The following is a 27,291-nucleotide window of genomic DNA, read 5'->3' on the forward strand; positions in this document are numbered from 1 at the left end:
GCTAAGATAACAAAATGATGGAAAGGCTTTCAGCACTTCTCAAATAGTAATTCCCTTTACACTGGTGACCCTGCAAGTAGGTGTGACCGCGTTCCCCCTGACCAAGGAGGAAAGGGAAATACAGGGAAACTCTGGGCAAGACCTGAAACGGTCCAGGGGGTCTGGCACTGGCATCTGTTCTTAACTGCTATAAGACGGGGCTTCTCAAGAGGTTACTGTAGTCTCCAGGTCCACCGAAGGCTGGGGGACCCCCACACAGTAAGAAGTACGTATGCACTTGGAAATACTCTTGAATTCTCTGCTAATGACCGATTGATTTTTGCTTGATCGTAACAAGTTCTCTCTTAAGTGGCTCTAGGAAAGCACCGAAGGTAGTAATAAGAATCCGATGGTATGTCAACTTCTCTTTGTTGGATTTTTCTATTGGTTAAGAATTGTGGAATCAACAGATTATGGATTTAAAAGCAGAGATTTGGGGCATCTGGGTGGCTCACTGGTTGAGTGTCTGCCTTTGGCTTCAGGGCATGATCCTGGGGTACTGGGATCGAGTTCCGCATCGGGCTCCCCACAGGGAGCCTGCTTCTCTCTCTCTGCCTGTGTCTCTGCCTCTCTCCTTGGGTCTCTCATGAATAAATAAATAAATAAAATCTAAAATCTAAATAAATAAATGAATAAATAAATAAATAAATAAATAAATAAATAAATAAATAAATAAATAAGCAAGCAAGCAAGCAGAGACTCCAGAATCAAACAGGTCTGGATCCAAATCCTGGCACAGTTACTTATCAGTTGTTAGACCTTAAACAGGTTAGTCAAGTACAGCTAAACCTCTGTCTCCTCCCTCAAAAATGGAAATGATAACCATAACTCCTTGAGGAACTGGATGAGGACCAGGTGAGACACCATGCGAACCAATGCTCATCAAGGTGGTCTGCACACAGAAATTGCCTGGGAATTATGTGAAAAGGCGGGAGCTGATTCAGGGATATGGAGTGGAGGGAGTCTGTATTTCTGACAAGTTCCCAAGTGATGCAGAGGCTGCCGGTCAGTAGGCCAGGGTAAAAACAAAATAAAACAAAACAAAAAAACAGAAACCTCTGTCTGTCTGTCTGGTGTGTATGTCTTGGTCATTATAATGGCAACACACCACTTTATAACTACAGAATCAGTTAGAGGTTGTGACAGCTGACATCAAGACTCGGCAAGAAGGGGGTCTTGTTTGTCTCCCCAGACTGCGGCCCCATAGGATGAGACCTTCACAGCCAAAGCAGGCCTCTCATTCACTCCTGCCTGGACTGGGTCCAACTGCTTACCTTGAACCTAGGCTAGGGAGCTGGGAATGCTGAAACAGTTCTCATTTCTAGGTTATATTCCTTCAAACTACCTGGCAAAAAACATAATGAGTTCAGGTATCATAACTCACCTGCAAGCTCAAGAAATTTGCCTTCAATACTTTATTTCTCAGACCACAATAACAAAATGGAGGGTTTTTTTTCATGTGTCAAGTTTGTATACACATATGTGTGCATCTGTATCTGTATGAATGTATTACCCACGACCAGGCTGTCTAAATGGAGGGGGATGGAGAAATCAGAAATACCAAATAAATGTGTGTGTGTGTGTGTGTGTATACACACACATACGTATAGCGCATCTACTAGCTTGATCCATGGCATATGGTGCAAAAGCACCCACATGGGGCAGATGCTATAAGTAACAGTTCCATTTTTCTTAGGTGGGAGAGGAAGGGCAAGGGCTGAATGGTGAGACACCTGACTGAGCTGGGTGAACCTGCACTGGAGATGTGATGTTAAACTAGAAAATGATGATTAAAAGCTTCCAAACTAGTCCTGACAATCTAATTTGGTGACCATATTACTCACAAAGGAAGTGCCATTCATCTCTGCCATCCTTCAGCATTCCTTCCTTTCTGAATTCCTCTCCTTTTTTTTTTTTTTTTTTTTCCTAGAAGCCTACAACCTGATGCTCTCTTAAATCTGTCAGCCCTTTCAGGTAGTACATTTTACCTTCCTTCCTCCCAGTTGGGATCAAAATACCCATCTTCCTGGGTTCACTGCCAGGTGATCAGGAGAAAGCAGTGGCTGGAGGTGTGAATTTGACGCTAGGCCCTCCCAGGAAAGGTTTGCAGGTTAAAGGTGATTTTCAAATACCTACCTGGGGGGTGGGCTGGGGTGGAGGGGTGGGAGGCGGGGCATGGTCTGCTGATGGGGAGCTAAACAACTCTGGCGGGCTCCCGGTCCTCTTTCCTTCAGGGTTGCCCCACGTCCCTCAGCTTTCCAGGGTTATATACATGGACTCAATCAACATGGGAGCCCTTTACCATCCTCACACCGTTCCTCCAGTATGACGTGTGTGGAGGCCAAGAGACAATTAAGGCCATTCCACCTCAAGTTCAGCGTTAGCACAAGTACAGCCATCTCAGGCCCCTGTGCATAAGAGCTGAACTTTACCCTAGTTCAGTTACAGGAAAAACCACAGAACACCCTTGACAGAAAGTCCCATATCAGAATGAGAACAGAGCTTAACGCCCTTGAAAGCCCCATATCAGAATGAGAACAGAGCTTAACGCCCGTGGCAGGAAGTCCCATATCGGAATGAAAACAGAGCTTAAGAAATTCCTCCACCCCTTCTGGAAATCCCCTAGACCAGCCCATAAAAACCCAGCTGTAACCCACCTTGGGGTCCAAGTCCCTTCTCCGCTGTGTCGGGTACACTTGGACCTAAGCTCGAGCTTGCTAATAAACCCTCGTGTGCTTGCATCGGTGTCGGCTCCTTGGTGGTTTCTCGGATTCGCAATCTTGGGCACAACATGAAGGGCACACTTTCCCTGCATCCTGCATATTAAACACCAAACTCATTGCCTGGAGAGCCAATTTGCAGGAATCACAGGTCTAAACAGGAATCACAGGTTTCAGAATGCAGTGGGTTTCCAGAAGGAAGCAGCCCCACAGCAAACCACTGTGACAAAACCTCTGATGAAACACTCAGACGCTCTGGACGTTCACAGTCTTATAAGAGATCTCCCACTTTGCTGTTTTTGAAAATTCGGTCATCCCATACTTGGACCAAGTTTAGGATAGGATGTGAACGATAAAAAAAAAAAACAAAAAAAAATGAGTGACTACTAAAAATCTGCGGTCACATATAATGTTATCTTTTTAGAGAGAAAGAACAGGCTCTGTCAGGTTGTTAAAAGTAGAAGTTGAGAGAAGTCTGAGTGTAAAGAAAGTTGAACAGAGAGGATGCAGAGAATTACCAAAAACCTACAACACGTCTCATTAGGTTTGGTCTCCTGTAGTACAGTGGATCTACTGTGGTCGGCTGTCTGGTTTCAAGCCGCAGGCATCTGGAAATATTGCCCTTGCTGTGGTGAGCTATCTCAACTGGCTTAAACACTCATTTATTTCTAGTCTACGTAGAAACTCATTCCCAGTTATAAAGACCATTCAGAGCCCATCCTCTCTTGAAGAATAGCAGGCCAAGAGAAACTTTTACAAATCTGAAAACCCAACGAGCCTAAAATCGTACAGAACCTGAAACATTAAAAGTTCATCTGTTTCCACTGTGATGTGTGCGTATCACACAGTCACTCTAGTCTGAAGCCCACACTAACTTGCCCGTCCTCTGCAAAGCCCCACTGAGGACTAAGGGCAAGGGCCAGATCCTACTCCTTTAGACAGCACTTAGCAGGTCAACAGGGGCTCAATCAACAATGGTTGAATTCAGTGGCCTTACACCACCACTAGTGTTAAATTAAAAAGTTTGCCCATGCAATGTTTTAAATCTGAAAGGTACGTTTTCTTTCATTTTGCTTTATCAAGGACAATCGATATCCCTTCTTGGACCAACTAATTCCCTCTACCTTCTCTTTTTAAATTGTCCAGAGAAGTCTTTAAAAAGGCATCCTGACTAACCGGTATAATGCAGTGAAGGATCAATCAAGAGAAGTAAAAATAGGTCCTGGAAACAGAGTATTGGCAAATGAAAGACCCACAGATTACCAGCTTATAGGTTTGTTCCCAAGATTGTCAACATGGGCCACCACACCACAACTCCTCCATCAATTTTGCTTTTCAAATGGCAGCTAAGACACCAAAAGGTCATCTTGAAACTGAACTTTTTATTAAATAACTCAAGTGGGCCTAGGCCAAGGCAGAAACAGCCTCAGCATTCCCACGTGCAATGAGCAGTCCTATCTGAAGAAGGAGCTCTTATTTGCAAGAAGAGGATGGCCTTTTAGGTAACATTTGTTTTGGGGAGCCAGATTTTAAAATCAGGGTGACAACACAGATTTAAGTTTCAAATGAACGGGGAGCCCCTTTCTCGTTCAGCAGCATACTTCTTTTCCCGTTTCCTGGAGCAGATTTAATAGTGAGCTAATACACACGTGGGTTCATAGCAATTTAAAAGAATTTACTTGCATAATGACTGCGGTAATAATATATAAGAGTTAAAAATACAGATTTCTTTCCCAAAAGGACTGCTGCTAAACACTAAGGGCATCACCTTTTAACTTTCTTTATTTTGATCTGGTTTTAATAGTTAATGAGGCCCAAATCCTGCCAATGCAACTACCTGCCAAGTGGAAAATGGATTAATTTATAAAGATTCCTGGTACAAAAGCCAAAATAGTAGGTGCTCAATAACTGTTTCCTGAATGAATGAAAAAAGTTACATACTTAGGTTACTGACATTTAGTTTCTCCACCAATTTGAACGGGAGGGCAAATATTCCTGCAGTAGAAAAAGGAAGATAGCCATAAGCCAACATTCAAGATCACGAAAAATACCTGTTTTATACAAGGCAGCTAACCCGAATAGCTCCAGATAACCATTACAAAAAAGTCTTGCTACAACAGCTTTGGCTGTTAAACCCACGACTCCCTTCATGTTTACTGAAGTTTGATTCCCTCTTTAAGAAAGAGAGTAAGTAAGTAAAAAAAAAAAAAAAAGAAAGAAAGAGAGTAAGTAGCCCTCCCAAATTAAAATACAAGACTTTGGCGATTATAAAATACATGTTTTTGTTTTTGTTTTTTTTTTTCCCCCATTGTAGACAGATTGGAATATACCCTCTCCCTGACACAGTAAGCACCTGATGATCAGTTTTCCCGGTGCTATCTATTGATTTCTAAGAAGACTGGATCACACAGATGGATTTAAACTTTCATCTGGGTACTCTATGGATGATCTCGTTCCCTAGAGATCCAATGGATCAGTCGCATCAGCGTGTCCCACCAGCCTGTTCTCTCCTCCTGCCTGTGTTCTCTGTTCTCCTTACGTATTCTGAATAAATAAATAAATATAAATCTTAAATCTACATAAATAAATGATAAATAAATAAATAAATAAATAAATAAATAAATAAATAAATAAATAAGCAAGCAAGCAAGCAGAGACTCCAGAATCAAACAGGTCTGGATCCAAATCCTGGCACAGTTACTTATCAGTTGTTAGACCTTAAACAGGTTAGTCAAGTACAGCTAAACCTCTGTCTCCTCCCTCAAAAATGGAAATGATAACCATAACTCCTTGAGGAACTGGATGAGGACCAGGTGAGACACCATGCGAACCAATGCTCATCAAGGTGGTCTGCACACAGAAATTGCCTGGGAATTATGTGAAAAGGCGGGAGCTGATTCAGGGATATGGAGTGGAGGGAGTCTGTATTTCTGACAAGTTCCCAAGTGATGCAGAGGCTGCCGGTCAGTAGGCCAGGGTAAAAACAAAATAAAACAAAACAAAAAAACAGAAACCTCTGTCTGTCTGTCTGGTGTGTATGTCTTGGTCATTATAATGGCAACACACCACTTTATAACTACAGAATCAGTTAGAGGTTGTGACAGCTGACATCAAGACTCGGCAAGAAGGGGGTCTTGTTTGTCTCCCCAGACTGCGGCCCCATAGGATGAGACCTTCACAGCCAAAGCAGGCCTCTCATTCACTCCTGCCTGGACTGGGTCCAACTGCTTACCTTGAACCTAGGCTAGGGAGCTGGGAATGCTGAAACAGTTCTCATTTCTAGGTTATATTCCTTCAAACTACCTGGCAAAAAACATAATGAGTTCAGGTATCATAACTCACCTGCAAGCTCAAGAAATTTGCCTTCAATACTTTATTTCTCAGACCACAATAACAAAATGGAGGGTTTTTTTTCATGTGTCAAGTTTGTATACACATATGTGTGCATCTGTATCTGTATGAATGTATTACCCACGACCAGGCTGTCTAAATGGAGGGGGATGGAGAAATCAGAAATACCAAATAAATGTGTGTGTGTGTGTGTGTGTATACACACACATACGTATAGCGCATCTACTAGCTTGATCCATGGCATATGGTGCAAAAGCACCCACATGGGGCAGATGCTATAAGTAACAGTTCCATTTTTCTTAGGTGGGAGAGGAAGGGCAAGGGCTGAATGGTGAGACACCTGACTGAGCTGGGTGAACCTGCACTGGAGATGTGATGTTAAACTAGAAAATGATGATTAAAAGCTTCCAAACTAGTCCTGACAATCTAATTTGGTGACCATATTACTCACAAAGGAAGTGCCATTCATCTCTGCCATCCTTCAGCATTCCTTCCTTTCTGAATTCCTCTCCTTTTTTTTTTTTTTTTTTTTCCTAGAAGCCTACAACCTGATGCTCTCTTAAATCTGTCAGCCCTTTCAGGTAGTACATTTTACCTTCCTTCCTCCCAGTTGGGATCAAAATACCCATCTTCCTGGGTTCACTGCCAGGTGATCAGGAGAAAGCAGTGGCTGGAGGTGTGAATTTGACGCTAGGCCCTCCCAGGAAAGGTTTGCAGGTTAAAGGTGATTTTCAAATACCTACCTGGGGGGTGGGCTGGGGTGGAGGGGTGGGAGGCGGGGCATGGTCTGCTGATGGGGAGCTAAACAACTCTGGCGGGCTCCCGGTCCTCTTTCCTTCAGGGTTGCCCCACGTCCCTCAGCTTTCCAGGGTTATATACATGGACTCAATCAACATGGGAGCCCTTTACCATCCTCACACCGTTCCTCCAGTATGACGTGTGTGGAGGCCAAGAGACAATTAAGGCCATTCCACCTCAAGTTCAGCGTTAGCACAAGTACAGCCATCTCAGGCCCCTGTGCATAAGAGCTGAACTTTACCCTAGTTCAGTTACAGGAAAAACCACAGAACACCCTTGACAGAAAGTCCCATATCAGAATGAGAACAGAGCTTAACGCCCTTGAAAGCCCCATATCAGAATGAGAACAGAGCTTAACGCCCGTGGCAGGAAGTCCCATATCGGAATGAAAACAGAGCTTAAGAAATTCCTCCACCCCTTCTGGAAATCCCCTAGACCAGCCCATAAAAACCCAGCTGTAACCCACCTTGGGGTCCAAGTCCCTTCTCCGCTGTGTCGGGTACACTTGGACCTAAGCTCGAGCTTGCTAATAAACCCTCGTGTGCTTGCATCGGTGTCGGCTCCTTGGTGGTTTCTCGGATTCGCAATCTTGGGCACAACATGAAGGGCACACTTTCCCTGCATCCTGCATATTAAACACCAAACTCATTGCCTGGAGAGCCAATTTGCAGGAATCACAGGTCTAAACAGGAATCACAGGTTTCAGAATGCAGTGGGTTTCCAGAAGGAAGCAGCCCCACAGCAAACCACTGTGACAAAACCTCTGATGAAACACTCAGACGCTCTGGACGTTCACAGTCTTATAAGAGATCTCCCACTTTGCTGTTTTTGAAAATTCGGTCATCCCATACTTGGACCAAGTTTAGGATAGGATGTGAACGATAAAAAAAAAAAACAAAAAAAAATGAGTGACTACTAAAAATCTGCGGTCACATATAATGTTATCTTTTTTAGAGAGAAAGAACAGGCTCTGTCAGGTTGTTAAAAGTAGAAGTTGAGAGAAGTCTGAGTGTAAAGAAAGTTGAACAGAGAGGATGCAGAGAATTACCAAAAACCTACAACACGTCTCATTAGGTTTGGTCTCCTGTAGTACAGTGGATCTACTGTGGTCGGCTGTCTGGTTTCAAGCCGCAGGCATCTGGAAATATTGCCCTTGCTGTGGTGAGCTATCTCAACTGGCTTAAACACTCATTTATTTCTAGTCTACGTAGAAACTCATTCCCAGTTATAAAGACCATTCAGAGCCCATCCTCTCTTGAAGAATAGCAGGCCAAGAGAAACTTTTACAAATCTGAAAACCCAACGAGCCTAAAATCGTACAGAACCTGAAACATTAAAAGTTCATCTGTTTCCACTGTGATGTGTGCGTATCACACAGTCACTCTAGTCTGAAGCCCACACTAACTTGCCCGTCCTCTGCAAAGCCCCACTGAGGACTAAGGGCAAGGGCCAGATCCTACTCCTTTAGACAGCACTTAGCAGGTCAACAGGGGCTCAATCAACAATGGTTGAATTCAGTGGCCTTACACCACCACTAGTGTTAAATTAAAAAGTTTGCCCATGCAATGTTTTAAATCTGAAAGGTACGTTTTCTTTCATTTTGCTTTATCAAGGACAATCGATATCCCTTCTTGGACCAACTAATTCCCTCTACCTTCTCTTTTTAAATTGTCCAGAGAAGTCTTTAAAAAGGCATCCTGACTAACCGGTATAATGCAGTGAAGGATCAATCAAGAGAAGTAAAAATAGGTCCTGGAAACAGAGTATTGGCAAATGAAAGACCCACAGATTACCAGCTTATAGGTTTGTTCCCAAGATTGTCAACATGGGCCACCACACCACAACTCCTCCATCAATTTTGCTTTTCAAATGGCAGCTAAGACACCAAAAGGTCATCTTGAAACTGAACTTTTTATTAAATAACTCAAGTGGGCCTAGGCCAAGGCAGAAACAGCCTCAGCATTCCCACGTGCAATGAGCAGTCCTATCTGAAGAAGGAGCTCTTATTTGCAAGAAGAGGATGGCCTTTTAGGTAACATTTGTTTTGGGGAGCCAGATTTTAAAATCAGGGTGACAACACAGATTTAAGTTTCAAATGAACGGGGAGCCCCTTTCTCGTTCAGCAGCATACTTCTTTTCCCGTTTCCTGGAGCAGATTTAATAGTGAGCTAATACACACGTGGGTTCATAGCAATTTAAAAGAATTTACTTGCATAATGACTGCGGTAATAATATATAAGAGTTAAAAATACAGATTTCTTTCCCAAAAGGACTGCTGCTAAACACTAAGGGCATCACCTTTTAACTTTCTTTATTTTGATCTGGTTTTAATAGTTAATGAGGCCCAAATCCTGCCAATGCAACTACCTGCCAAGTGGAAAATGGATTAATTTATAAAGATTCCTGGTACAAAAGCCAAAATAGTAGGTGCTCAATAACTGTTTCCTGAATGAATGAAAAAAGTTACATACTTAGGTTACTGACATTTAGTTTCTCCACCAATTTGAACGGGAGGGCAAATATTCCTGCAGTAGAAAAAGGAAGATAGCCATAAGCCAACATTCAAGATCACGAAAAATACCTGTTTTATACAAGGCAGCTAACCCGAATAGCTCCAGATAACCATTACAAAAAAGTCTTGCTACAACAGCTTTGGCTGTTAAACCCACGACTCCCTTCATGTTTACTGAAGTTTGATTCCCTCTTTAAGAAAGAGAGTAAGTAAGTAAAAAAAAAAAAAAAGAAAGAAAGAGAGTAAGTAGCCCTCCCAAATTAAAAACAAGACTTTGGCGATTATAAAATACATGTTTTTGTTTTTGTTTTTGTTTTTCCCCCATTGGTAGACAGATTGAATATACCCTCTCCCTTACCACAGTAAGCACCTGAACGATCACCGTTTTCCCTCCCGGTGCTATCAATATCTGACTTCTCCAAGGCAAGGCTCAACTGTGTGTGCCCCCACAGAGAGGCTGCTTCAACTTTCAGCTGGGAAACTCTAAGGATGACTCTCGTCCCTAGAGAAGCCAATGAATCAGACGCAGTAGCTGTGTACCACCAACTCCAGATTCTTCCCACTGCTTATTTCCTATGTGCAGAATTCCTTACAAGTATTTCTGGAAATAATCTGGGTAAAAGTCAAATAAGAGCAACTGAAGACACCTTTGTCACAAGCTTACGACTGTGTCTAAGTATATTTTAGGGAGCTGACTTTCACATTTTTGTTTGGTGCTGGAGAGAGGCAAGCTTTAGCAACAAAACTATGATATTTAGGATCTAGATTCTTATTACATTCTTTTTTGTGTAAGTGATAAAGACTAAACTTAGAAATCTTGTTCTCCATCTAAGCTGAGGTATTATTCTCTGAGGCAGGAGAAATGCTGTATTTTCATGCAAGGAGAACAGCTCTGAAAATGTAGGATGGGCTATGCTAAAACCTTTTAAAATGTACCATGTGATCTCCAAGATTGTTGGGAAGCTCCACCAGTAACTGGATCATCTTAGGTCACAACAGCTATGCAGGAGGAGGGGAGACAAGAATTGCCCTTTGCTTTTAACAGCCATTCCAGAGAATTAAAGAGTGAACTTCTTAAAGCAACCATCACAACCACAACTCTCCCTCCTCAACTCCACAAAAGCCAGGAACTTCACATGAGTAAAAATCACAAATTCTGTAATCGTTAATCCTTGAATGCATTCATTTTTCAACCAGTCCCACAAATGACACACTTAGTAATTAACGCCCAAGAAGTAAAAAGAGTAAATGCACTTAAAAGTAACAGGCTCTTCATTCTTTGAGAAACCTGTCACGTTAAAAGAGAACCAGAGGGATCCCTGGGTGGCGCAGCGGTTTGGCGCCTGCCTTTGGCCCAGGGCGCGATCCTGGAGACCCGAAATCGAATCCCACATCAGGCTCCCAGTGCATGGAGCCTGCTTCTCCCTCCGCCTGTGTCTCTGCCTCTCTCTCTCTCTGTGACTATCATAAATAAATAAAAAAATAAAAATTTAAAAAAAAAAAAAAAAAAAGAGAACCAGAGTATCAGGGTGCGTGTTATCAAGAAGTCTAGGATAATACAATCAACAGTGATTTCCATGCAATGCCACTTGATAAACCTGGCCAATATTAAGGTTAGACAGTCTATGTTTATAATTAAGTAACAATGACCGAAGCTCAAGGTACACACAGCACTTCCTGAAGATTAATGACCAGCAAGAGCAGTTGATGGCTTGAAGCGGTGCCTCGGGCCAGTAACCCCAGCCAGTCAACAATCCCAAGGAAATGCCATGGACCTCAAAAGTTCCAGTGATGTTAATAAATACAAGAGGAAAAAGTTTAATATCGGCTTTCTACATAAACCAAACATTCGTTTCATTCTTAGAATGCTCAGACTTCATAAAGTGAGTTCTACAGAAGTTACTAAAGAGTTTCCTTAAAACTTCTTAATGCTGATGAAAAAAACTTACTTTACCATAGATGAAAAGCTGACTTGAATATGGGCAAAAAGAACAACTTTTTGTAGTGTTTTAGCTAAAATAATGTTTGCATAATAACAATATAGCCAACATATGGACACTCAAATCTATATTTAACTTGAAACTATATTTATCTGAGTGTAACTCAGAAAAGAATCAGTAGTCAGGTTTACAGAACTCATTTATCTCACTCGGTTGAAACAAGACTGTGACAGAGCAACTACATTCCTTAGGCCAAAACAAAACCCACTAAACAACTCCCGCCTCCACCTTTTGTGAATCTTAACTCTTGATTCTGTAGAACACTGATGTCAAGAAACCGGCAGACAGATGCCAATAGACAAACTGTTTCATTATTATTCCAAGCAGATATATACTTTAGTAAACTTTCCCAGGCTTTTAACTCTTAATTCAGCATGTGTGACTCTAAACCAGGATTATTTTAAGGGTCTTACTTTACAAGAAGGTGAATATTTACTTCTGCTTTCAAGGAAAAAGCAAACCCAACTTCTCCCAAAGAAGAATTCTCCTCTGTAGCCTTACTACTCCATAAAACCACCTCCTGATCTGTCGGAAATGTACCCCCGCCACACACTAGAAGCACATAAAGACACATAGCCTGCAGGTCTTGTGTATTTTAGAGAACTTTGGTGTTTATATTACTGTTCACAGCCCCTTTCTCTGCTGGCCTTGAGGCTTGCTGATTAGCTGGTAAACCTTTGAAAGGGTCAGTTTGTCCAGAACTGGAATTTCCACTTTGGAAAAAGCACAGAGGTACCTGACATCTGTTTCTTGAAAGGCCTGCACTACCCCTTCCAGACTTACAGTCACAATTCCTACTTCTGCTGGATGGCAGGGAGGTCAGAGCTGTAAAACCTCCGTGGGTACTACTGCCTGCGGAACAGAGCAGAATCCCCAAAGACCTCGGCTTTCTGGCTCCTAGGGAAGAGTATCCAAAAGATTAACACAATTTTAATAACTGAATATATCCCTCTCAACGAGACAAGAAGCATCCAAGGAAGCCCTCGATCCCAACCTAAAATTTGGTACTGCTCAAAAGTAAATCAATTTAATATCAAAACAGTTCCCTGATCCTTGATGAGGACTCTGAAGCCCAGAGAGGTGAACTCATTTGCCCACGGTGGCTCAGCTTCTGGGCTACATACAACTCTTTAACTCTGGGTTAAGAGCGCCACACTGCCGTGCTGTGCTGTTTTCTCTTAATTAAATATCTATGTTGTTAAGTCTTATCTGTCCCCTAGATGGTGAGCCTCATGGGGCTGGGGAAAGGCAGCAATGTTTGGTGGCCACAGTGCTGGTAGTGCAGAGACCCCTTCCATCTCTTAACAAGAGGTGACTTCGGTTTATGGGGACTGCACCCGGCACATCACTTTACGTTCAGCTACCTGTTATGGTCTAAACTGGCACTGGACTGCCCATCTCTCTCCACTCCACTCTCCACCAATGTTTGTTTGAAACAGGAAGCGGGCTTGGGGTGTTTTCTTTTTCAGTACCGAATTGTTTTTGTTTTAAATCTTCCTAAGTTAGGGTGAATGTGCAAGAGAATATTGTAATGGTTACTTTATGCAGATAAATTTTTAAGTAACTGCTTCCTTTAAATGCACGGTATTCCTGCTCCCTGCCTCAGCAAACTCTGAGCGTTCAATGGAGAGTCCGGGCTGCCGCCATCCCTTTTGTTCTGCGAACTTTGAAGTTTTAGCCTTACTGCGCTGCGCTGCAGGGGTTTAGGGAGCGTGCCTTCTCACATCTTTTAAGGTTAGATGTAAACTTTCCTGAAAAGCACCGAGAAAGTTAAGCTTCTAAGGGTGAGATCAAATCTGATTCGGTATATTTAGTACTTTTCAAAGCAACTCCCCGCCCCCACCCCAGAGCTGCATTAGCACACGAGTTAGTCCCCCGAAATGGTACCAGAGAAACATTTCATGCATAGAGTTTGGTTTGGTTACCTGGGTGGGGGAAACAATAGCAGGTGAAACTACTGTGGGAGAATTGGTGCTTCTGTGCCCATTGGCTTCTGGAAGAAGAGGCAGGGGGTCGTGTTTCACGGAAACCACCACCACCGCATCCACAGGCTCCGAGGGGCGGATACAAAGTCTTTTGGGGGAAGAGGGGCCGCAGATATCCCCCGACCCGAACACGGACTCGTACAGTGCGCGCTTGGGCGCGGCCTCGGATTTCACGTCGGGCCCGACCTGGCTGTCTTTGGGGAGGATATAGGTGTTCCCCAGCGAGGGCGGCTGGGGGCGGTGGTGGTGGGAGGGATGGGTGGGGGGGTGGTGGTGGTGGTGGGAGTGGTGGCGAGCCGCCCCGTTCAGGGCCTCGGCGTAGCAGCCCTGCGGGGCGGGCGAGCCCAGTTTGGTGCCGATGCCCGCGATGCTGTTGAGCGTGGCGATGGAGACGGCGCCGATGCAGTGGTTGGTGTAGGTCTTGGAGAGCTTGGCCGCCTTGGAGAGCATCTGCATCCTGGTGCCCAGCAAGTTCTTGCCGATGGCTTTGTTCTCGTACCAGGTCACATCGCCCTCGCTGCAGTGGTCCCGGGGCCGCTGGAAGAACGCCTTGCAGAGGGGGTTCCGCTTGGACAGGTACTTGACGAAGCTGGCGTAGGGGCAGAACTCGGTGCCCGTCTCGTACATGCGGGGCAGGTTCTCCTCGTCGCTGCTCTCGGCGCGCTTCTTGCTCCACGAGGACGAGCGCGACTTGTGGTAAGGCCCGAGGGACTTAAAGTAGACGAACTTGCGGCCGTCCTCGTCCATGGCCAGCCCGAAGGAGTCCTCCTCCAGCTCGCGCTGGTTCTCGCGGCCGCGCGTGCAGAAGTACATGCACGTCTCGAACCAGACCTTGTTGAGGAGCCCGAAGGGCGTGTTGGTGCTGAAGACGCTGGAGGTGTAGAGCTTGCGCAGGTCGGCGCGCGTGATGGCTTGCTTCTGCACCACGGGCCCCGCGCCCTGCTCCTCGAGCTTGCGGATGACCGCGGCCAGCGTCAGGTTGGCGCTGCGCAGCTCGGGGTCCTTGGTGAGGTCGAGCGTGCGGCAGTACGGGGGCTCGTTGAGGTAGCGGTTGAGGGAGCTGCGGATGCTGATGAGCGACGACTTGCTGTAGAGCTGGCCGCTCTTGGAGCGCGCCTCGGCGTAGAAGGAGCGCAGCACGCGGCACAGCGCCCCCTTGTCCATGGTCTCGAAGTCCGGGCTCTGCGCCTTCTCGCTCAGGTACTCCCGGAAGATGCGCACGGCGTAGCGGGTGGCCAGCCGGGTGTTCTCGCTCAGCCGGGCCCGCTCGGGGCGCTGCAGCACGTCGGGGTCCAGCTCGGCGCTGTCCCCGGCCGGCCCGCCGCGGGCCCGGGGCGCCAGCAGTCGCGGCGGCGCCTCGGGCTCGAGCGCGGCGCTCGGGTCCATATTGATCATATGGACCGGCTCGGGCTCCAGCTCCTCCCCGGCCGAGTCCTCGGGCTCCAGGGGCTCGTCCCAGTCCAGCCCCATCTCCTCCTCCTCCTCCTCCTCCTCCTCGTCCTCCTCCTCGTCCTCCTCCAGCCCCCCACCTCCGTCCTCCTCCTCCTCGTCCCCCGTTATCTGCACCTCCTGGATCTCGTCGTCCTCCTCCTCTTCCTCCTCCTCCTCGCCCGCGCTGCAGTAGTGCGGGCGGCCGTGGCGGCGGCCGCGGCCCCGGCCCCCCGCACCGCGCTCGCCCTCGCCCCGCTCCCCATTGTTCTCGGCGGCGGCGGCGGCGGCGGCGGCGGCGGCGGCGGCGGCGGCGCCGGCGCTGCCGCCCGCGCTGGTGTTACAGTCCCCGCTGCCAGGCATTCTCGCCATATTGCCGTCTCTCTGCCAGTCCTCGGGCAGGGCGCATGCGCTATATTGGACCGCAGCGCTGAGAGCTTTTGTGTTTAATGACCTTCAGCTACCGGGAGGCAAAGCCGGGCTCTTAAAGGAGCCGCGCTCCAATTGTCAGTTCGGAGCGCTGCTCCGGAGGGGCCGCGGCGCGCAGGGGAGGCGGGGGTGAGTTAGACAGGGAGAGGGCGAGGACGGGGGCTGGCTGGACCCTCTTCCTGCCTCACCCCTCTCCCCACTCCTAAGAAAACTTTGAAGGGGGGGAGGTAAAAAAAAAAAAAAAAAAGAGAGAGAAGAAGAAGAAGAAGAAGAAAGGGGAGGGAGAGCTGTCGGTGGGGGTGAAACACTCCCAACTTACCCTCTGGCGGAGTGGCGCGCGGGCCCGGGCGGGAGAGAGGGAGGGCCGGCGGGAGGGCGGGGCGGTCTCGCGTCTCTAAGTAATGCCCGAGGAGCAGTGCCCCTCCGCCGCCCCCGCATTGCCCCCCGGAGCCGGGGGTTCGGGGAGGCGGCAGTGCCGGGCGGGCCGCGGGTGCTCCTCCGCGAAGCCCGTGTCTGGGGCCGCCCAGAGCGGAGCGGAGCCGGCAGGTTAATGAGCAGGGTGGAGGAGGCACGGCGAGGCCCCGCACCCTCTCTGCGCCCGCGGCCAGGGCGCAGCGGGCGAGGCTTGGGAGCGGGATGGGGCTGGCGGCGGCGGCTCCCCCACCTACTTGCTGGCGGCGAGGCGCGGGGGCCTGGGGCCAGCCGCACGGCTCCCAGCTCCCTTTCCGACTCTTGCAGAGGAGCGAAACACGCCCCACGTCAGCCTCATCCCTTTCGACTTTTCCAACAGCCTCTTTTAAGCTGTCATTAAAGACCTGGGGCGCTCCCCGTAGGTCTAGGGCAAGTCCGCGCCGGTCCCGCCAGCCTGGGGAAGGAGCGAGAGAGCAAAGACTGGGAGGGGCGGTGGGAGGGCAGACACGGGGAGAGGCGCTGGGGGCCCCGGGGACCGCGGGGACCCCTCCCCACCCGCGCGGGCCGCCGCCCTGCCTGCCCCGGAGCGCACGGACACGGCTCCCTCTGGCGAGGCGCTCCACCTGGCTGGAGCCAGAGCAGCGCCCGTCCCTAAGGCCCGTGGGCGGGTGGGCGGAAAAGGTGAACTTGGTCCCGGCCGCCCCCGCCCCCGCCCCCGCCCCCGCCCCCGCCGCAATTCCGGCAGTTCGGGTCCCGAGCGCGCTCCCGTTCCAAGTTTGCCAACCGCCATTCTTTCGCCCTCCGGGCTGCGCTGCCTCCGGCGCACGGGGGCGGATACCTCCGAAACTGGAAAGGCGGCCAAAGAGCTCGCCGGGTCCCGCTTTCCCATAGGAGACACTGTCCCACTTCCAGCCGAGCGCCCGCCCCCGGCGCGCCCAGACTCCGGGCACGTCCTCGCGTCGCCGCCTCCCGCGCTCTCCCGGCCCACGGGCAGCGCCCCCGGAGCCGCCCCAGACCTCGGCTGTTTTCTTTGGCGGCACAGCCCCGGCCACCTCCGGAGCTCGGACTGCATCCTAATCTGATCCTCCTCGGGCAGCCTCAGTGTCCCCTGGCGCTCCCGCCAGCTGCGAGTCCCAGGGGCTAGGGGAGCCGACGGAGCCGAGTCCCAGCAGCGCGACCCCCGGGCGCGCCGACCCTGCAATGAGACCGCCTCAGCCTCTCCTGGGGGCGTCCTCGGATTCGCCCCCGAGTCCTAATTGTAGGCGCTTCGGCTATAGAAGTGTTGTCAGTTGCCCCCCTCCCACCCACCCCCGGCCTCCCGGATCCCCCCGTTTTGCTTTCAGGGCAGTTTTATAACTTTACGCATCAATAGAAGCCCGTCCGTCAATTCGTAATTAAAAAAAAAAAAAAAGAAAGAAACGGTAAGGGGGGGGGGGAGGGTAGACTACGTCTCTGGGCCGTGTGGGCGTCGAAGTGGGAGCTGACGATGTCTTCTTCTCCAACAATCAGTGCTCGCCCTACGCGTGGTTCCTCGGCCCTGGACGCCGCAGAGAGTTGGGGAAACGGCGCCAGGTGTGAACAAGTCGGAGCAAGTCGGTGCCTTCCGGCCCCCGAGCCCCCGCTCCTCGGCGCGGGCGCACACGCACGCACGCGGCACACGCTCTCATCTGCCCTACTGTCCGCGGACAACCGTCCGGGGAGGTGAGGAATTCGGTGGTTGCACTCCTGGGGAATCATCCCCAAGGTGCTGCGGGCTTTGTCCCAAATGCACAGCGCCCCCAGAAATATGTGGGAAGGCGTTGGTTTCCTGGAGCTCAGGGCAATAGGCACTAAGTTAGTTGCCCCGGAGAACCCGTGCACACACCAAGGGCTGGTCCCTTGTCCCGGGATGCTCCCGGGTTTTCCCGAACACTCGGGCAGGGACTTCCAGCAGCGCTGAACACTCAGGTGGGCGCCCAGCAGGTTACCTACCAGGGGCTGCTCTCCGGTGGGCCTCACCGCGAGCGCATTGCACTGAGGAGCTGCGCTCCCGGAGCGGCCTGGGGACCCCGGCCCACGCTCGAGCCTCGGAGCAGAGCGGCTCCCCAGGTCTCCCCACTAAGGCAGGCGACCCCCCTCCCTCTAGCTCCCCTCCCTGCTGGGCGAGCTGCTTTGAATTGCTTGCAATTTGCCGGAGGCGGTGTGCTGGGTTGGACGCTCCGGGAAACAAAGCAACCAAAAACAGCTCCCAGTTGACGTCAACTTATTTCCAGAAAAGAAAATAGTTTTGTGCTCCCAGGACAAAATACCCCTCAGGGCAGGTCCCTACCGGCAAAAGCCAAAGGGGAGAGGGGGGTGATGGGCAACAGCTGAACCAAAATAAATAAAAATAAAAAACACGAACCAAACAAAAAAAAAAACCCACAACCCCAAGTGCAGATAAATCTTTAACGGATGTAGCAAAACAACAGTTTCAGATGCTGCTGCCTGGACAGTTTGCAAACAACGGGCAGGACCCTCGCAGACATTAGATGGAAAAACGCACCTTGGAAAGTATGCCTTGGCCTGATTTTCTGGCAATCATGAACCTGCTTTGTGGCACCAGCTCCTGAGAAGCTACCAAAATTCTTTGCACATTTAATGATTCTTCATCAAATACTGGAAAAGACCTCTTCAGGTTAGAACCTACAGTGTTCATCGAGAAGAACACCCAGAAAAGCCCTTCCCACCACCACCAAACATAAATAAATAAGTTGCTTGACTTTAAAAACCCAGTAACACAAAATTACAGTTGAGTTCATAAAGGAGTTCAACTCCAGGTTTGGTAAGTGATTCCTTAAAAACATCCTGTGGTACCATAACTCAATACCAAACTGAGAGGATCAAAAAGGTTTCTTCTTATTTCCGCAAAGAGGCAGTAATGATTGTCTTCTATCAGCCCAGCTGGGATCCCTCCACTTTGATTCCGCCCCATCATAAAATCCACTGAACTCCCCCACCACTCATAACTGATGGCTCCTTTGTAAGGATGATTTCTTTATTTCTTGTGCAGAATGCATAGCTTCTTTATATTAAGTCATTCTGGTGCTGCATGAACCATTTATTACAATTATTTAACTGTCACAACTCATTACTATAAAAGCTGTGCTGAGATGTTTATATGTTCAACAATATGGTCCACATTTTCTAATCGCTTTCATAATCATTAAAAAGTACCGTCTATATATTTGTGCTGCTCTATTTCTTAGATGACTTGAAAGTAGTGACATGGTTATTTTGAAAGGAAAAACTCCAAATGTTTACCCCTCATTTTACAACCCACCTACTCCCACTCCATGTTCATACTTTATGAGAGGTTATACCGTATAGACACACATTCAGCTCTTCTTCCTTTTTGCTTCCAATCTATTGAGCATCATCTGTTGTATCATTGATGTAGTTGCTTTTTATCTGCCTTTTTCTTCTGCTACACCAATATACCTTTGTAGTTGAAGCTGGAGCCTGGGCGATGATGAGCACTCCAGTCATTTACATTAAATGAATGAATGAACAGATTAGTTAGATTTATATTTAGCGAGAAACTTCTTGGTAAAAAACTTAAAATATCATGGATCTGAATTTCTACAGTGAAAAATCAGGACAAAAAGCAACTGTAAGGCGGCATTATTGTTTGCAAATAAAATACACGTAAAGACTGCTTTGGTTTACTATTTCCCTGCCATAATTGCCTCTCTGGGAGAACATACTGTAGGAAGTTATGGCAGAAGTAGATTGAAGGATGGAGGAATGGAGGTATCAGTATAATAAACTAGGTGGGAAATATCAGAAAGGGAGATAGAACATGAGAGACTCCTAACTCTGGGAACCTAACTAGAGGTGGTGGAAGGGGAGGTGGGTGGGGGGTGGGGGCGGGGGTGTGACTGGGCACTGAGGGGGGCACTTGATGGGATGAGCACTGGGTGTTATTCTATATGTTGGCAAATTGAACACCAATAAAAAAAATCAATTTATAAAAAAATAAACTAGGTGGTTTGGGGAGGATTTAAATTGATAAATTCAAGAAATTTTGTTGGTTCTTGGGGGCAGAGACCAGGAAAAGCATAGGGTTTATCACATTCAAGTCCTGCTTTCTTGATTTGATTACTAAAAGATTCGTAAACTACTGTGGAGGTTAAATTGTAATTCAAATTGAAGCTATTCTGATCTATCTCTGTTTCAAAGTTTCACTGTTAAATTCTGTTGAATTCATGTGAAGATCATCTTGAGTAATAGGTTTTGAACTCAGATGAAAAATAGAACCCATGTACTCTAACTCTGTAAAGTGGAAGAAAACAATAATAACTCCAGAAGAGCAAAACTAGGTCTTATTTATTGCTGCATCTCTGGTCCATTTTCAATACAATTCCTTAGCATATTTTAGCAGAGCGGTTGGCGCCTGATAGATACTCAGTACGCATACAAATATTTGTGTGTGGGAGAGAGCTGCCCTCAACAAAAGGAAATGTAGCAGACTGCTTAAAAGTTTATCTTTGAAACAAGACTACATGGGTTACCATGTACCAGTCACCTTTTTAATTTTTTAATTATTTCTTGAAGATCTTATCTGTTGAAGTAATCTCTACGTGTAACCCCACTGTATGTGGTCAGGTGGCTAAGGTGTGGACTATGAAGCCAAACTTTCCTGCCCTACCAAGGTCATCCCAAGACCAGTGTCACATGCTCTACCCACTGTGCCAACCAGGTGCCCCATCTAGTTGCCTTTTTAAGATGTGTTGGTTCTCTCATTATTTTATTTTCTGAATGATAGCTAATAACCCTTACCTCATAGGATTATTTCAAGAATTAAATGAGTTAATATGAGTAAGGCACATAATACACTGTCTGGAACAGTAGTAAACATTCAGCTGTTAGCTCTTATGTATTAAGGCTCTATTTGCCAGGTTTGATTATTAAAAAGAAAAGCAGGGCCAGAAGGGCTCACAAAGATTAAGCCACTTTCCCAGGGTCTCCCAGACCTTGGTAGGGCAGGAAAGTTTGGCTTCATAGTCCACACTTTAGCCACCTGACCACATACAGCCTTCTAGGAACCAAAGAATTGAAGAAGAAAAGTCTTTAAGGGAGTATTTACCTACCATTAAAATACTTCTGTGTGTCATTTGATTTGGGAATCAAATTTTGCAAAGCCAGGATTGTACTAAGTGGAGTCCTAAACTTGGATTGTGAGCAGAGCAGAGATGCCCTAGGAAACTGTCGTCTTTGTCACTTGGTACCTAAAACACTAGTATTATTTTCCTGGGCTCTTCGAAGTAGGGACCCATCTGTGTCTTAGAAAAAATGACAATCAAGAATATTAGAGATTGAAGGAATGTTCACAAACCGGACCAGACCAGCGTGAGGTGTTTTCTATTGAAATCCTGGGCTGTTCTGCATAAATCTCCTGGGGACAAGGAGGGTATTACCTATTTTTATCTTTGGTACTTTGTCAAAAAACAGGTCAGAGTGAACTTAACACGGTGATTGACAGGAGTAGAATTCTTAAGTTTCTAATTGCCACCCAGTAACTATTCTACCTAATAATCACCTACTGGTCCCTGGGCTGTTTTTAAAACAAGTAATGTATGAGGGGAATGTAGTTTTCCATAAGTAAATTGTGGTTTTTGTGGAACTACAAAGTGTGCTCTTTGTTATAATAATTTGATAATGAAACCACTTGGTTACTAAAAAACCTCAAATGTAACGGCTATCAAAATTAAACATAAAATCAATGATATGTTTCTTTCTCTTCTAGTCACATCTCTTTAAAGGATAAGTGGGTGAAGTGGATGTTAGTCCTCTTATTAATAAAATGTATTTCTCTGCCACTGAAATACTAATTAAGGTGGAAAAAGAAGTAAAGATATGTGTTAATGTCATGTCACAAGTACATATATAATAAATAATGGAGGAGCTATTTACAGTTGTTTTGGCACATAAAACATTCCTTAAACTACTTGGTACAGTTTTAAAAAGTAGCCTATTCAGTAAACACAAAGCAAAACAAACAACAAAAAATAAAAACCCATTTTATACCGAAATATTGTATGAAAATGTTATTCTCATACTTTTAAATTGTTAATATTAATTAAGATAGCCTTTTATAAGAAAGCAATTAGGCAATTTCTCAAAAAACATAAAAATGTTCATGTTCTATGACCTAGAAATTACTTCCGGAAATTACCTTCTTCAGAAATACCTAATTTTCTCTGTATTTTGGTAAAGTTTGGTTTATTGCATCCAGACCACTTGGACAAATGAGTTTTGCAGTACCTGTCACAAAGTTTGCTCTAGAAAAACATTTCATAATATCTTAGAGACTGCTTTTGTTTACAAAGTTTAGAGAATTAATTATTTGTTCAGTGAAGGAAGGAAGAAGTTCAATTAGAGTAAAATCATGTCTTTTCAATGTTCTATAGCAATGTCAAGCACCCTTGGATGAATATGGATAATGATGGTGAAGATAAAGGTTATAAAATAAAAAGGGGAAGCAAAATAAAATCTAAAGTTCACATTTCAGTATCTTCACAAGTTTGAGAAAGTTTAAGGACTGGATTTCGGAGCTCTAGATATCAGAAATTAGTATCTAGATATATCATGGCAATTCACAGGACGTGCTGAGGAGTGGGTATATACCTGCCCCGTGGCTATGTTTCTAAATGAACTAAAAAAGAAAAAAAAAATCCCCTTTTAAATACCCAGAAGCACTAACCCACATTTTGAACTAATTGACTTACTTTTTCTTAGGAAAGCTTAATTTAAGTGATGGGGGCACATGGGTTTATCTGAATATTTAAAGAAGCCCTGGGATGGGGGTTTGTTCTATTTCTTTAATTTGATGCTGGAAATCCAGGCTTTGCACCCCATCAAACAGAAAAACCTCAAAGAGGGGTGGGAAGGCAGAAAACCTTGTGAACTAATCACTCTGTTTTGGGACCTAAATTTGCAGAGCCAGGACACAGTTGATACCAGTATAGAGCTCATAATTCTTCACGTGGACTCTTCCTACAGTCTGTACTTTGATTAGGATATGCCTAGAGCCACAAGTTGTCATTACTTCAAATAAAAGCGGACTCCTCGATCCATGATTGCATCTGTTTTATTGTCTTTTCTCTCTTTCTGGCTCATTCTCTTAAAAAAAAAAAAAAAAGGGCAAAGCTGTGGTCCATGATTTTTTTCAGATTATAAAAGCAGTAAGTCTTCATTGGAGAAGATTCAGAAAGTATAGAACTCTGGAAAAATATATACACGCCATATTTCTTTCTTAACATTTGGTGAATGTTTCCTGCGGGTCTGGTTTTTGTGTGAGCACTCTTGAGTTGTTCTCAGGAATATATGTGACGATTGTTCCTATTTTCCAGATGAGTAGAAACCCCGAGGACTTAAATAACTCACCCAACATCACATAGCTAATGAGGGTCACTGTGGAGCACCTACACTTCCTTAACAATCTACCAGACCAGGTCCTTTCATTCTATTTCCAGGCCCTAAAAGAAAAACACTCCTTCTATTTGAGTATATTTCCATAAAATCAGTATCATTGGTTTACTGTTAAAGTATGACATAATTCAAAATATGTAATCAATAGATTTTTGGCAAAAAATGTAAAGTATTTGTTGAAAAAAAAATAACAGAACTAAAATCATATGTGCAGATTTTACAAATGTGCCTAGTACACCTAAAACCACAATAGTGATCTTCCTACCACTCTCCATGGTAGACGTTTCAGTTACACTGCCTGGAATGCCCCCAGGACCTTTCTAAGGGATCCTACATTGTTCATGCTACTGATGAAGGGACAGATTTGTCAAGCCAAGTGTTCCATCATATGACCAAGAGCCCTGACTGATTAGATCAAGGATAGTTCTTTGGACAACCAATCCCTAGGCTAACTAGAAGCCTGGACTGCAACTCTTGAACCAAACAGTCTCTCTCTCTAGGAATTATGACAAGAGTGAGAAAAAAAGGCAGCAGAGCCATTGAATCAGCCCAGTCCTGCTTGAGGAGCTCATTCCTACTGAGAGTGCTGTAGTGGGGCTCAGGGGACTCAGCCCTCCAAGAATCCTCACCTTGGTTTTCAGTGAGGTTCCACTTCCATTTTAGTCTCTCTCTATCCCTACGGTTAACACTCCTTGCTTATAACCAGGAAATCCTAACTATGCCTTTACTCTCAGTCCAGGTCCAACTCCCAAATCTCAGGCTTTGTGAAAGTCACCAGAATTCACCCTCTATCCAAGACTGAAACCTGGACAACATCCCTTCTTCTTCCTTCTCTGTCATACCGTCACTCACCCTCTACTTCCCCTGAAGCACAACGCCCTGCAAATTCTCATGATTTGCTTTATTTTGTTTATTTATTTATTTTTAAGTAGGCTCCACGTCCAGTGTGGAGCCCAACGCTGGGCTTGAACTCACAACGCTGAGATCAAGACCTGAGCTAAGATCAAGAGTTGGACACTTAACCAACTGAGCGACCTAGATGCCCCTCACAATTCATTTTAAATCCATATATTATCTTAATTCAAGTGTGGATTAATTATCTTTCCCTCTGTATCGGTCATCTTGGGCTACCATAATAAAACACCACAAACTGGATGGATTAAACAACAGAAATTTATTTTCTCGTAGTTCTGGTGCTGTCAGAGTTTTGGTGAGACCTCTCTTCCTGGCTTGTGGACAGCTGCCTTTTCTGTGTCCTCACATGGCTTTTTCTCTGTGATTGTGTAGAGAGAGACAGATGCAGATCTCTGGTGTGTGTGTCTCTCTCTTCTTATAAGGACACCAGTCCTATTGGATCAGGTCCCCACCCTTTTGAGCTCATTTAACCGAACTACCTCCTTAAAGACCCCATTTTCATATACAGCTACTACCCTGGGAGTTACGCCTTCAACACACGAATCTGGGGGGCACGCAGTTCAGTCCATAATTCCCTCCAAACCTGCTCCTCCTTCCTTATTTCCTGTCTCTGCAGTGCACTCAACTTAGGAGCCCAGGGGTCACCTTCACTGCTCCCTCATGTTCAGATCACATCTGTCCCATTCGGCTTGTGCTCTCCAGTCCCAATGGCATTACCTTAATCCAGGTCATTTTTTTTTTTTTTTTTTGGTGTTTTTTCTTTGCTGTTCTGTGACTCAGAGAACAGAGTAGAAGCTGAGGCTGGGGTACTGCCACCCACGGAGGAGGGAACAGCCTTCACGTGTGTCCTGGCCGTGATTAGTTTTTTGTCCTTGGATGTCCATGGGATGCCTTCAGATCCTCTAACTTGCCCTATTTGTATAAGCTCCTCTTCCTTGAAACCAAGAAACGTAGACTAGGTCCTTTAGTGGTGCCCACCATCCCCCCAAAACCACCTTACCATCTAGCCAAAAAAATAATTGCTCTTCCTTAAAAACGCTTGTCTCTCATCCTGCATACCTTGGTCCATACACCCTTGGCCTAACATTCTCTTCATCCCCTTGCTCAATGGTTGAACTCCCAGAGAACTTTTTGGAATGATTCCACATGTTACCTCTGTTTGGAAGCCTTCCCCAACTTCAGCAGACTCATGGGTCTCCTTCTCTATAATGAGAGAGTATATCACAGTGGTTGAGTGCTGGGGCTCTAGTGCCAGAAACCTGGATTCAGATCCTGGTTCTGCCACATTGGTGTTGTGTAATTTTGGGCAAAAATTTTCACCTCTTTATGCTTGTGTCTTTGTTGATAGCATGAGGGGGGTGCTGCTATGAGAATTAAATGAGTTAATATAGGGGAAAAGTTTAGAATAGCACCTGGCATACTGTAAGTGCTTAATAAATGCTAGCAGTCATCATGATCCTGTGCAATATGGATGGCACCCACCACAGGATTGTGAACCTTTCAGTCTCCACTCAAGTCTTCTGAGGCACCTTCTCTGATTCTTTTGGGCCAGTCTTCCCTATGCTTCCTGCCATTCTGGGCAGACTGGTGTTTTAGCAGTTGCATGTATTATAATTGCTGTTCTCTCCTTAACCAGACTCCTTGGGCTCCATTAAAAGACAGGAGCTTATTATTATCATTATCATTATCATTGTCATTATTATCTGTATTCACTTTGCCCAGTATAGTTACTGGCACATAGATGTCTGTTGTATGTGTTACAACCACAAACTTACTTGCCTGTACCATCCGTTAGTCAGCAAGATCCTTGTATCCATTTATTCTTTGTATAAGGAGGGGCAGTGGTGGTAAGTTAAACTGAGCATGGACTCAGAGCCAGACAGCCCACTTTAAATCATGGCTGTGCCACTTCCTAGCCATGCAATTATGAGCAAGCCACTTTTCCAGCCTCATTCCAATTAACTTGACCCTTACCCCAGCCTGGGCTCTTGCTCACTGCATTGTGCCTTAGGTCTAGACCATCAGTGACCATTCATCTCCTGGGCCTTTGTCTGTGTGGCTCCCCTCTGCGTCAGGTACCTTTCCCTCTTATGCATTTGATGCATTCCTGCTTATCTGTTAGGACCCAGGTCACCTGTCTTAGAGGCTTTCATGAAGCCATCCCTACTCTTTGTCCTATGCTCATACTCCTATATTTTTTCATTATAATAATATCTCCGCTGAGAGGCTTTGATGTACCTGCATATGTGCGTATGTTCCTAAAGAACAGTTTTTCAAGGTTGCAGAATATACAGTACCTACTCAAAACAAGCCAAAGGAAACATCACAAATCATTAAAAGGAAAGAAATACTTATGGCTATATCCTAGAATGATATGATAATGGGAAGCAAGTCTTCAAAAAAAAGTCAGACCAACTTTTCTTTAAAGAGTAGCTATTCTGGGAGTCAATGAAAGGAAAGGAGGCAAAGAATTCATTAAAATCGGTCAGGTCCTTTGAAGATGAAGACAGCCAGGCAAGAGTGCTAAGTATCAGATTTCTGTGTAATTAGGGAGCAGGTCTGTTCCAGATCATCTCCATCTCTGGCAGAGCCTCACTTTATTTGTGCAAACAATTGAATTCTTTCATTCATAACCTTTCCCTTCATTTGAATATGGCTCTTAGGGGAGGCATCAAAGGGCTTGGAGATCATTGTTGAATCAGGTTGTCTTTATATATTATGTGGTGGATATGGAATCTTTATCTTCCTTTCTGTTTTTCAAGCAGGAGGAAGCCATTCTTTCTTTGAAAATGAAGCAAGCCTTCCCAAGAATGTACTCTGCACCTTAGGTCTCCAAGAGATAAGGAAAGCCCAACAAGAATACACAAAGGTGCATTAGAGAAGTTTTCATGCCCACCTGCAAGAAAGAGACTTGCATTTCTTCATTCGGGAACTTTCATTTTGTGGGCCTTGGTTTGGTTCTTGTGAGTCTCAACTCACTTTTTTTGAATAAATTAAACTGTCTCTAATTTGCTGCTTGATGCTTATGTGGGGGTGAGCATACTTCGCTTCCAGAACTTCTTCCCTGTGGGATGTTGAAGTGTTAGTGCCAATTTTTTTTTCCCCAAAAGGAGATGGAAGAGTCAGGTTTAGTACTAAGGATTAGCTCAGCAGTGGTTGTTAAACTCTTTGAGATCATTAGATGAAAGGCAAAAATAAAACTGTACTAAGTATACATGTCATCACTGTTTTTGTTATTATTGTGGGAATTT

The 27,291-nt window shown here is 45.7% G+C and overlaps 1 protein-coding gene and 1 long non-coding RNA gene across 5 annotated transcripts in view; one reads left to right on the plus strand and one right to left on the minus strand.

Moving 5' to 3' along the window:
- Window positions 1-27,291, minus strand: part of KCTD1 (potassium channel tetramerization domain containing 1) — a 188,194-nt gene that overhangs the window by 83,724 nt on the left and 77,179 nt on the right. Inside the window, exon 1 of one of the 4 annotated variants that reach the window (XM_041727936.1) lies at window positions 16,512-16,551. The exons of 1 other annotated variant lie outside the window; for it this stretch is intronic. Coding sequence is in view for 1 of the 3 variants with exons in the window: in XM_041727866.1 (XP_041583800.1) it covers window positions 13,346-15,205 (1,860 nt within the window). In the remaining 2 variants the exon portion in view is untranslated. Of the gene's footprint in view, window positions 1-13,345; window positions 15,515-15,581; window positions 15,712-16,511; window positions 16,552-27,291 lie in introns of those variants that run through there. 2 more of the 4 variants (XM_041728082.1, XM_041727866.1) reach the window with 2 other exon arrangements.
- On the plus strand, window positions 15,327-18,874 carry LOC121475073. Its single transcript, XR_005983621.1, has 3 exons — window positions 15,327-15,391; window positions 17,183-17,374; window positions 18,124-18,874. It is a non-coding gene; the product is annotated as an uncharacterized LOC121475073 (long non-coding RNA).

The sequence above is a fragment of the Vulpes lagopus genome, chromosome 1, assembly GCF_018345385.1.
Source record: "Vulpes lagopus strain Blue_001 chromosome 1, ASM1834538v1, whole genome shotgun sequence".
Taxonomy (NCBI): domain Eukaryota; kingdom Metazoa; phylum Chordata; class Mammalia; order Carnivora; family Canidae; genus Vulpes; species Vulpes lagopus.